The following is a 12,435-nucleotide window of genomic DNA, read 5'->3' as shown; positions in this document are numbered from 1 at the left end:
GTGGTCTCCTGCTGTGACAGTGAATGTGGTCTCCCGCTGTGGTCTCAGTGAATGTGGTCTCCCGCTGTGACAGTGAATGTGGCAACCATAACATTTACATGGCCTTTCCGGAAAATTACAGCAATGTCTCCTCTGCAATGAGATGATGTCTAATGGAATGTGTACCGTTGGTTGTGTTGTGAGTTTCTTGTGTAAATGGTGGTTAAGCAATGTCATGAAGATAATGTATGATCTGTGAAGAGACACAATGTTGTGAAAGTAGTTACAGTACGTGGAGTCCCTGTTGCCCAATGTGGTGAACATTCATATCCATATCCGTCCACACAGCATTGCATTCTCTCCCTTGCACCACAATGTACCCTAAGTGCAGCATTATCATTGAAAATCTGTGAGGCAGACATCCGACTTGTAGCCCAGAACATGCATCTCTGGATGCTACACAGCTTTGTGAGCGCCGACTGAGGTCATGGTGAAACTGGCAGGGAAGTGTGTCCCTTACAACACCTTTATTCCTAACCCACCCTAGCATTGAACCACTCTCTTGTCAGTCCTTTCAATGTCTTTGACATTTACTCGGACTTGATTGATGCCAAGCTCCTCCTGCCTCACCATAGGTGGGTCTGTTTAGGTTCCCTGCTGCCATGCAGAACAAGGAGTGCTTCTCTGTGTGTCAAGATACAATTGCTCCATTTGACTCATTCGGGGGAAAGTAAATGAGATCACGACTTGGTATTTCATTGAAAGTATTATTTCTGGAAGGTTTATTGAGCAGAACACGAGCAGCAAGGAATGACTATTTACGGCACTGGGAGCAGAGAGAGAACGGAGCAACGGAACAGGGGAGCAGAGAGAGATGGAGAGTGGGAGGGAGAGAGGAATGGAGAGAAAGAAACAGAGCGATGAGAGAGGGAAAGGGGAGAGAAATGGGCGGAACATGGGGACAAAGAGAGGGAGAGATTAGACCTAACCAAATCCTGAGAAAACAAAAAGATAATTACTTGACAAATTAACAAAAAAACAGAGCAAACTACAATGCTATTTGGCCCTAAACAGAGAGTACACAGTGGCATAATACCTGACCACTGTGACTGACCCAAACTTAAGGAAAGATTTGACTATGTACAGACTCAGTGAGCATAGCCTTGCTATTGAGAGAGGCTGCTGTAGGCAGACCTGGCTCTCAAAAGAAGACAGGCTATGTGCACACTGCCCACAAAATGAGGTGGAAACTTCCTAACCTCCTGGCAAATGTTTGACCCTATTAGAGACACACATTTCCCTCAGATTACACAGATCCACAGAGAGAATTTGCCTATGTCAAAGATTTACATGGTCAAATGTAAGTTTATGGTCCGCCCACATGGCCTGCTTGTGGTTCTTTATCCACTCATTCAGGTGGGCTGGAATAAGTAACAAATATTCACCAAAAACTTGATGAATATCAAATAAGTAAATAACTGAATTACATATTATCTATTGATAGATTTATACTGAGAAACATAACAATCAACTTCATCCCGCCCCTGTAAACTCATTACCTTTCAATATTCACATATCATTATTATTCCAACAGGCAATTACCAATGTCGACTTTTAAATAATCATTGTGGTGCTCTGAAATTATCTGTCAAAGTAGTATTATACTGTAATTGGACCATTGTATATTTTTCTGTCCTTGGTAAATATGTTCCATCAGTTATTTTTATTTTCCCTTCTTCCTGTATACAAACGCATGCATTCAGACACACACCAAAAATATACAGACATTGAAAGAGTATAGAGAGAGAAACATGGCTTTGGTGTCACCTAGTGGAAAAGTAAAGTTTTGCATTTCAGATGATAGGAAATGACGCGTCCCAGTTCCCACCAATCAGCACTCGCAGCGCAGAATTCGAAAGTCAACCAGTAGAGAACGGATTTGTGGCTAGTTATTTGACTATATTATGAGAATTCCTTGTGAAATATACTGATTCTAATTACATTTCACCGTACTGTTTATAACTGAGGAGGTAAGTCAACATTTAAAACGTCGGTATATGTGATTTTACGCAGTTTATTCCACGTATTAGCAATGGAGACGCTGCTAGCGGAGTAGCTAGCGTAGCAGATCAACGACAACATTCAACCCTGAGGACGGGTGTAACGTAGACATGTCATACTCTCTTGTGTTCTGCCTGTTACGTACAGCCATGGTGAGGGAACGGGGCCAGAAGAAGTCTTTCCAGCAAAGCCTGGGTGACATCAAGGAAAAGATGATTGAGAAGAGGAACAAACGCCTGGCAAGCGCCTCTGCAGGCAACAGGGGACGGTCCAAAAGGATCAACAGAACCAGTGGTAAAATATTCACATAATATGCCAACCAGTATCATGTTGAAGATGGTAATGTAAACTTAAGCATCATGGTAGTTAACAACCTAAAATCTGGTCAATTGGACGTAGCTATACCTACTAGTTATCTAGCTAGCTACTATAGTAATTTCACAACTCATATGGTGGTTAACCTTTGAAGAGGAGTATATCTCAGCTAGCTCCCTCTTCTCTCTACAGCGGGCAACGTGAAGCCAATTATCCTGAAGAACGTGCAGATCAATAACAAAGCCCTGGCTCTGGCCCTGCAGGCAGAGAAGGAGAAGGTGAGGCAGGCCAACGGTATCATCCTACAGATGAAGAGGGAGCAGCAGGCCCTCTTCCTCCACCTCCTCATGCTCAAGAAGAGGCTCAAAGATCAGGAGGCGCAGGCCAGTAATGTACAGGTATGAAGCAGCCTGAATTAGAGGTTGACCGATTAATCGGAATGGCCGATTAATTAGGGCCGATTTCAAGTTTTCATAACAATCGGAAATCGGTATTTTTGGGCGCCGATTTTGTTGATTTAAAAAAATATATATATATTTTTTTTATATACCTTTATTTAACTAGGCAAGTCAGTTAAGAACACACTTATTTTCAATGACGGCCTAGTAACGGTGGGTTAAGTGCCTCGTTCAGGGGCAGAACGACAGATTTTCACCTTGTCAGCTCGGGGGATGCAAACTTGCAACCTTACAGTTAACTAGTCCAACGCTCTAACCACCTGCCTCTCATTGCACTCCACGAGGAGACTGCCTGTTACGCGAATGCAGTAGAAGCCAAGGTAAGTTGCTAGCTAGCATTAAACTTATCTTATAAAAAACAATCATAATCACTAGTTATAACTACACATGGTTGATGATATTACTAGTTTATCTAGAGTGTCCTGCGTTGCATATAATCGATGCAACACTAGGGGATGATTTAACAAAAGCGCATTTGCGAAAAAGCACAATCGTTGGACGACTGTACCTAACCATAAACACCAATGCCTTTCTTAAAATCAATACACAGAAGTATATATTTTTAAACCTGCATATTTAGCTAAAAGAAATCCGAGTTAGCAGACAATATTAACCAGGTGAAATTGTCACTTCTCTTGCGTTCATTGCATGCAGAGTCAGGGTATATGCAACAGTTTGGGCTGCCTAATTTGCCAGAATTTTACGTAATTATGACATAACATTGAAGGTTGTGCAATGTAACAGGAATATTTAGACTTATGGATGCCACCTGTTAGATAAAATACGGAACGGTTCCGTATTTCACTGAAAGAATAAACGTCTTGTTTTCGAGATTATAGTTTCCGGATTCTATCATATTAATGACCTAAGGCTCGTATTTCTGTGTGTTATTATGTTATAATTAAGTCTATGATTTGATAGAGCAGTCTGACTGAGCGATGGTAGACACTACCATCGTTTTGCCAGCAGCTCTTCGCAATGCTGTTTATGACTTAAAGCCTATCAACTCCCGAGATTAGGCTGGTGTAACTGATGTGAAATGGCTAGCTAGTTAGCGGGGTGCGCACTAATAGCATTTCAAACATCACTCACTCTGAGACTTGGAGTGGTTGTTCCCCTTGCTCTGCATGGGTAACGCTGCTTCGAGGGTGGCTATTGTCGATGTGTTCCTGGTTCGAGCCCAGGTAGGGGCGAGGAGAGGGACGGAAGCTATACTGTTACACTGGCAATACTAAAGTGCCTATAAGAACATCCAATTGTCAAAGGTATATGAAATACAAATGGTATAGAGAGAAACATTCCTATAATAACTACAACCTAAAACTTCTTAAGTGGGAATATTGAAGACTCATGTTAAAAGGAACCACCAGCTTTCATATGTTCTGAGCAAGGAACTTAAACGTTAGCTTTCTTACATGGCACATATTGCACTTTTACTTTCTTCTCTAACACTTTGTTTTTGCATTATTTAAACCAAATTGAACATGTTTCATTATTTATTTGAGGATAAATTGATTTTTTGATGTATTATATTAAGTTAAAATAAGTGTTCATTCACTATTGTTGTAATTGTCATTATTACAAATAAATGTAAAAATCGTCCGATTTAATCGGTATCGGCTTTTTTGGTCCTCCAATAATCGGTATCGGCGTTGAAAAATCATAATTGGTCGACCTTTAGCCTGAATAACTGATTGGGTCAAACTGAGTAACTGCTATGGGTGCTTTTCATCACAAAGTTGTTCACTTCCTTTCCTCTGCCCTCGTGTGTGTGTGTGTGTACGTGCATGCGCGGCGTAGACTGGACCTGCACAGCTCCTTGCTGAACCACCAAATCCAGTGGACACCTCCAGGTGAGCTATTCAAATATCATATCAACTGAATGCATCATATTTCTCACAGTCAAAGAGCCACTGTTTAATGTCCAGTGTGCTTCATCCCATCTCCTGTCACCTTGTGAATGTCATCAATTCCTCCCTGAAATTTGTTCCTTTTGTGCAGGAGAATTCAAAGCCAAGCTGCTCTGGAAGATCCTGTGAAGGACGAAGCTCCACTCTCACCCATCAGCTCAGGTATATGAAATGACATTTACCAGACAAAGCATTCTTACAGATTTGAACTGTTAGGGCTTTCACTCCAGAATTGTGACATTACTTTGGATAATTAGACAGAAAATCACAACAACAATTTGCATGTCTGTTAGGATGTGTCACTTTTAATGAACCATCCATGTTGTTGACAAAGACATTCATTCCCCTCTCTCAGAGCCTCAGTTTCCTAAAGGCGTGGGACAAAGCGAAAGTGACGGGCAAGTGGCGTTGCCAAAGACCGTGGCTGTGAGACGTCGCCGGGTGGAAGGCAGAGGGAGGCGATCTGAGCATGTGCGGAAAGGGCGCCGTTCCTCGTTCTATGAGCAGAACCACAGCGCCCCTCCAGAATCTCTCATACAGAAAAAGACTGAGGTCGTAGTGGAGAGCCTGGTTCTAAACGCCAGGAGAGGCCAGAACCACATGCAGGAAGTGAAGATGGAGAGAGGCAATCCGATTGGCTCAGAGGAGTTCCAGCAGTACTTCACCCCAGAGCCCCCGGCTAAACCAGCATATCAACAACAGCAACCCCGGAACAAACCAAAACAGGCCCATCCACCGTGGCCTAAGCCCGAACTGGCTGCACGCAAGCAAGAGAGGGGCCTCAAACCGGACCGCCCCCCTCTGAAGAAACCCTGGGAGACCTCTAAACCCAGAGCCCGGTCCAAGAGCCGGGACCGCTCAGCCACGCGGTCCAGAACCGGGGTGGCCTCTGCTGCACCTCTCAACACCTCCCTCAACACATCTCAGGGATTCAATGACACTTTTGACTTCGACTGCGAGGACGGGGTACACCTCACCCCCTTCAAGGCTAGCGGACCCAAGGATAACCCCCGAGACACACCCATACAGGAGGTGGAGAGGGGACAGAAACAGAACCCGAAGAGGACTCTGTCGTCATCTGAGTCTAGTTCATCTTCGTCTTCTGAGTCAGAAGACAGCCCCTACGTTCCTCAGAAACGGAAGAGACAGAACCCCCGGGACCGGGCCAGGCCTGCCCTCGCTCTTAGAGCCAGAGGTCGACCCCGCAAAGCAGCTACAGACAAGGAGAACGGCCCCCCATCCAAACCAGAGTTGTTACATGGTGAGCATTTAACTGTTAACGTAGACAATTAGGATGACTCTCTTTGCAATTACTAATCGGGTACCTTGATGGTTGCTCTGAAACATTGCTGTAAATCTTCAAATTGTGTCCAGGTAGCATAAAATTATAGTAGGCACAGATGTAGATATGAGGGCTTTTTCTATAGGTTTCCACATATTCTAATATAGAAGATGATAAGCTATTGTATCTGTTTAAATAGTTGTTCATCTCCTGTGTCTAGCAACCAGAATGGAGGTATGTTCCACCCCTGTGGTCCTTGACAAACAACTCAAGGAGGAACCAGAAAGGAGCCAGAGCTCGATTTGGATACAGCCGTTGTCTCTGGTTGCCATGGATGTTGCCTTAGAGGACAGCTCGTCTGAGTCAGAGGGTAGTCCCTACGTTCCTAAAAGCCGTGGCGTACGAAAGACACAGGGCCACCCAGAGCAGGCCAAGCCCACCCCCACTCGCAGGGGACGGCCCTATAAAGCAGCCAGAGACAAGGAGAACGTCCCCCCTCCTAAACGACAGTTGTCACGTGGTGAGCAATGAACAACATACAGATTTATACGTGCAGTTCTAGGAAAGGATAGGTCATGTGTTGTATCTGCTGCTTATCACCTGTGTTTATCCAGTCACCAGAGTTCTAGGAAAGGATAGGTCATGTGTTGTATCTGCTGCTTATCACCTGTGTTTATCCAGTCACCAGAGTAGAGGCCAGTCCCACAGCTGGGCCCGCTGAGGTCCCTGAGACAGAAGTCCAATTCCCAGAAACACCTGGGAGTGTCTTTGTTGACCGTCCTCGTCCAATGGCAGAGCAGGGTCTTGAGGGCCACCCAGGTAAGTGGACATGCTAGGAATGGTAGATAGTCTATTGCCATGACTGAGGCGTCATCACAAATGGCACCTTATTCCCTATGTAGTGCACTATATGCAGTTGAAGTCGGAAGTTTACATACACTTAGGTTGTAGTCATTAAAACTCATTTTTCAACCACTCCACAAATGTCTTGTTAACAAACTAGTTTTGGCAAATCGATTAGGACATCTACTTTGTGCTTGACACGACGTTTTTCCAACAATTGTTTACAGACAGATTATTTCACTTATAATTCACTGTATCACAATTCCAGTGGGTCAGAAGTTTAAATACACTAAGTTGACTGTTTCCTTTAAACAGCTTGGAAAGTTCCAGAAAATTATGTCATGGCTTTAGAAGCTTCTGATAGGCTAATTGACATAATTTGAGTCAATTGGAGGTGTACCTGTGGATGTATTTCAAGGCCTACTTTCAAACTCAGTGATTCTTTGCTTGACATCATGGGAAAATCAAAAGAAATCAGCCAAGACCTCAGAAAAAAAATTATATACCTCCAGGTGTGGATCATCCTTGGGAGCAATTTCCAAATGCCTGAAGGTACCACGTTCATCTGTACAAACAACAGTACGCAAGTATAAACACCATGGAACCACGCAGCCGTCATACCGCTCAGGAAGGGGATGTGTTCTGTCTCCTAGAGATGAGCGTACTTTGGTGCGAAAAGTGCAAATCAATCACAGAACAACAGTAAAGGACCTTGTGAAGATGCTGGAGGAAACGGGTACAAAAGTATCTATCTATATCCACAGTAAAACAAGTTCTATATCGACATAACCTGAAAGGCCGCTCAGCAAAGAAGAAGCCAAAACCGCCCAAAAAAAGCCAGACTATGGTTTGCAACTGCACATGGGGACAAAGATTGTCCTTTTTGGAGAAATGTCTTCTGGTCTAATGAAAAAAAAAATGTGACTGTTTGGCCATAATGAACATTATGTTTGGAGGAAAAAGGGGGAGGCTTGCAAGCCGAAGTACACCATCCCAACCGTGAAGCACGGGGGTGGCAACATCATGTTGTGGGGGTGCTTTGCTGCAGGAGGGACTGCTGCACTTCACAAAATAGATGGCATCATGAGGGAGGAAAATTACGTGGATATATTGAAGCAACATCTCAAGACATCAGTCGGGAAGTTAAAGCTTGGTCGCAAATGGGTCTTCCAAATGGACAATGACCCCAAGCATACTTCCAAAGTTGTGGCAAAATGGCTTAAGGACAACAAAGTCAATGTATTTGGAGTGGCCATCACAAAGCCCTGACCTCAATCCTATAGAATATTTGTGGGCAGAACAGAACTGAAAATTGCCCCAACTTATTGTGGGAAGCTTGTGGAAGGCTACCCGAAACGTTTGACCCAAGTTAAACAATTTATAGGCAATGCTACCAAATACTAATTGAGTGTATGTAAACTTCTGACCCACTGGGAATGTGATGAAAAATAAAAGCTGAAATAAATAATTCTCCCTACTATTATTCTGACATTTTCACATTCTTAAAATAAAGTGGTGATCCTAATTGACCTAAAACAGGGAATTTGTACTAGGATTAAATGTCAGGAATTGTGAAAACTGAGTTTACATGTATTAAGGTGTATGCAAACTTCTGACTTGAACTGTATATAGGGATTAGGGTGCCATTTGGGACACAAGTGAAAAGTTGTAAATGATGATGGTGGTTGTGTTCCAGAGCAACACGGACAAGATAAAGAGGAGGCTCTGCTTCCTGTCACTCCAGGAGTGGAGGAGGAGATGATGAGGATCGGCAATGTCCTGTCTGGTTTCAGGGACTCCCCCCGTGAGTCTCCTGGGATACCGACCAGCAGCACCCCCCAGAACCACATCTCACACATCCCCAAAACATGCAAGAGGACAGGTACTTAGGGAATGTTAATGAATTATGCTAAATCAGTGTCCTCTTATTCTTTCACACTACACTTACAGTACCAGTTAAAAGTTTGGACACGTCTACTCATTCAAGGGTTTTTCTTTATTTATACTGTTTTCAGCATTTATTTTATTTTTTGTTTATTTTGATCTATTTTCTTTTTAGTTTATTGTTATTTTTTTTATTTGTATCTTTATTAAACTAGGCTCTAACCGCTAGGCTACTTGCCACACATTGTAGAATAATAGTGACGATATCAAAACTAAGACGTAAAACATGGAATCGTGTAGTATCCCAAAAAAGTGTTAAACAAATCCAGATTTATTTTATATTCTTCAAAGGAGCCACCCTTTGCCTTGATAACAGCTTTGCACACTCTCAACCAGCTTAATGAGGAATGCATTTCCAACAGTCTTAAATGAGTTCCCACATATGCTGAGCACTTGTTGGCTACTTTTCCTTCACTCTGTGCTCCAAACCATCTCAATTGGGTTGAGGTCGGGTGATTGTGGAGGCCAGGTCATCTGATGCAGCACTCCATCAACTCCCCTTGGTAAAATAGCCCTGTCACAGAATGGAGGTGTGTATTGGGTCAATGTCCTGTTGAAAAACAAATGATAGTCCCACTAAGCGCAAACCAGATGGAATGGTGTATCGCTGCAGAATGCTGTGGTAGCCATGCTGGTTAAGTGTGCCTTGAATTCTAAATAAATCACTGACAGTGTCACCAGCAAAGCACCATCACACCACACACCTCCATGCATCATGGTGGGAACTACACAGGTAGAGATCATCCGTTCACCTAGTCTGCATCTCACAAAGACACGGTGGTTGGAACCAAAAATCTCACATTTGGACTCATCTGACCAAAGGACAGATTTCCACCAGTCTAATGTCCATTGCTCGTTTTTCTTGTCCCAAGCAAGTCTCTTCTTATTGGTGTCCTTTAGTCAAATCAAATTTATTTATATAGCCCTTCGTACATCAGCTGATATCTCAAAGTGCTGTACAGAAACCCAGCCTAAAACCCCAAACAGCAAGCAATGCAGGTGTAGAAGCACGGTGGCTAGGAAAAACTCCCTAGAAAGGCCAAAACCTAGGAAGAAACCTAGAGAGGAACCAGGCTATGTGGGGTGGCCAGTCCTCTTCTGGCTGTGCCGGGTGGAGATTATAACAGAACATGGCCAAGATGTTCAAATGTTCATAAATGACCAGCATGGTCGAATAATAATAAGGCAGAACAGTTGAAACTGGAGCAGCAGCACAGTCAGGTGGAAGTTGAAACTGGAGCAGCAGCATGGCCAGGTGGACTGGGGACAGCAAGGAGTCATCATGTCAGGTAGTCCTGGGGCATGGTTCTAGGGCTCAGGTCCTCCGAGAGAGAGAAAGAAAGAGAGAAGGAGAGAATTAGAGAACGCACACTTAGATTCACACAGGACACCGAATAGGACAGGAGAAGTACTCCAGATATAACAAACTGACCCCAGCCTCCCCCCGACACATAAACTACTGCAGCATAAATACTGGAGGCTGAGACAGGAGGGGTCAGGAGACACTGTGGCCCCATCCGAGGACACCCCCGGACAGGACCAAACAGGAAGGATATAACCCCACCCACTTTGCCAAAGCACAGCCCCCACACCACTAGAGGGATATCTTCAACCACCAACTTACCATCCTTTAGTAGAGGTTTCTTTGCAGCAATTTGACCATGAAGGCCTGATTCACACAGTCTCCTCTGAACAGTTGATGTTGGGATGTGTCTGTTACTTACTCTGTGAAGCATTTATTTGGGCTGCAATTTCTGAGGCTGGTAACTCTAATGAACTTATCCTCTGCAGCAGAGGTAACTCTGGGTCTTCCTTTCCTGTGGCGGTCCTCATGACAGCCAGTTTCTTCATAGCGCTTGATGGTTTTTGCGACTGCACTTGAAGAAACATAAGACCTTCATGTCTTAAAGTAATGATGGACTGTCATTTCTCTTTGCTTATTTGAGTTGTTCTTGCCATAATATGAGCTGTCTTTTACCAAATAGGGCTATCTTCTGTATACCACCCCTACCTTGTCACAGCACAACTGTTGTCCACAAATGAACTTTTAACAAGTCACACCTGTTAAGTGAAATGCATTCCAGGTGACTACCTCGTGAAGCTGGTTGAGAGAATACCAAAAGTGTGCAACGCAGTCATCAAAGCCAAAGTGTGGCTACTTTGAAGAATCTCAAATATAAAATATATTTTGATTTGTTTAACACTTTGTTTTTGGTTACTACATGATTCCATGTGTTTTTTCATCGTTTTGATGTCTTTACTATTATTCTACAATGTAGAAAATAGTTGTTGTTTTTATTTTTAAAAACATGGAATGAGTACGTGTGTCAACTTTTGACTGGTACTGTATATGTTAAACATGAGCAGTGTTCTTCTCTGAACAATATTTGGCGGTATCTTAATCTCTTATCTCATTCCTCCACCTCTGTCTGAACCACTGTTCCGCTACTGTCAATATCTACCTAAACTTGATACTTTCTTCCCAACGTTTCTGCACTGACAACTCACTTTGTCCTCTCACCACAGGTGGGCTTAGTGTCAGGACTGGGCGGGGCTTCAGTCTTAGTGATGTGACCAATCTTACCCCTGCAGCCTATCGGAAGTTCTCTTTAAAGAGCTCCCGCCCTTCAGACCGATGTTCCACCCCTGTCCCCGGCCGCAAGAGGCGGTCCACGATGACAGTGGACTATAAAGAGCCATCGCTGCACGCGTGAGTATTAAAGTGAAAATCCAAGGGAATTTTTAAAATGTGTGGGATTCTTTCTTGGTTTACTGCTCAAATGGTTTTTGAAAATGACAACACGTAACTCTTACAGAGCGTAACACTCTCCCATTAATTTAAATGAACGAGTGAAAGCAGCAGCAACTAACTTGCGCTGGCAAAAGCAACAGTACACAATGTGGAAACCAATAAATAACCTATTGTTTCTGTAATGCCCCAGTGTTGCTCATGCCAGTCATTTTTGAAGAGAATCTCTCTCTTTACCACCATCTCTTATCTCGCTCTTATTTGCTGTCCGCCAGGAAACTGAGACGTGGAGACAGGTTCACAGACACCAAGTTCCTCCTCTCTCCCGTCTTCAAACAGAAACCCAGGAAATCCGTGAAGACTCGGCTGTCGTTGGAGAAATACAACGAGTCATTTGTGGGATGTCGCTGACATGTCTTCACATTGAACACACGTTTTACCCATTCAAGTTAGTTTGAGAGGATTTTTTGTTGTGAATACTTACGTCTGTGTCCCACATGTTAATTGTTTTTGTCCAATGAAATGGAGGACAGCTTTTTTGTGTCGATTCTTTGTTGTTCATATGCTGAATTTGGCCAAATCATCATGGGCATTGGTGACATTCAATCAAATCACCCCAAAATGTGTTCTCTATCTCGATGACTGTATGGATTGTTATAAGAGGGCAACATTGGATCAATATTCTGGGAAGACGTCACCCACAACATGTACCTTCATCTGGTTGTATTCAGTTCCCTGTTGTAAATGCAGTATGTATATTTAGCTTGCCTTTTCAAGATCTTTCAATATGTGTTCTCTACATAACCCTGTTTTCATGTGTAACATGTTTTGATTTTATAATAAACTTTCAGTCCATAATTCCTATTCAGCTGAGTCGTTATTGTCATGTACACA

At 43.3% G+C, this 12,435-nt stretch overlaps 1 protein-coding gene across 2 annotated transcripts; it reads left to right on the top strand.

The window, feature by feature from the left end:
- The first annotated feature begins 1,857 nt into the window (after positions 1-1,857).
- On the top strand, positions 1,858-12,405 carry sgo1 (shugoshin 1). 2 transcript variants are annotated; one of them, XM_029653273.2, is made up of 11 exons: positions 1,858-2,009; positions 2,188-2,334; positions 2,548-2,753; positions 4,614-4,666; positions 4,815-4,885; positions 5,079-5,984; positions 6,226-6,525; positions 6,687-6,824; positions 8,545-8,730; positions 11,385-11,502; positions 11,817-12,405. In XM_029653273.2, the coding sequence occupies exons 2-11, from the start codon at positions 2,190-2,192 to the stop codon at positions 11,950-11,952; spliced, it is 2,259 nt and encodes a 752-aa protein (XP_029509133.2). In that variant the 5' UTR covers positions 1,858-2,009; positions 2,188-2,189; the 3' UTR covers positions 11,953-12,405. The 2 variants fall into 2 exon arrangements, with proteins under 2 accessions (XP_029509133.2, XP_029509132.2); XM_029653272.2 differs by having other exon boundaries at positions 1,859-2,009; positions 11,319-11,502.
- Positions 12,406-12,435: the final 30 nt, after the last annotated feature.

The sequence above is a fragment of the Oncorhynchus nerka genome, linkage group LG4 (genome assembly GCF_034236695.1).
Source record: "Oncorhynchus nerka isolate Pitt River linkage group LG4, Oner_Uvic_2.0, whole genome shotgun sequence".
NCBI classification, from domain to species: domain Eukaryota; kingdom Metazoa; phylum Chordata; class Actinopteri; order Salmoniformes; family Salmonidae; genus Oncorhynchus; species Oncorhynchus nerka.
Note: the sequence above shows the minus strand (reverse complement) of the source record. Positions and strands in the feature narration are given on the sequence as shown.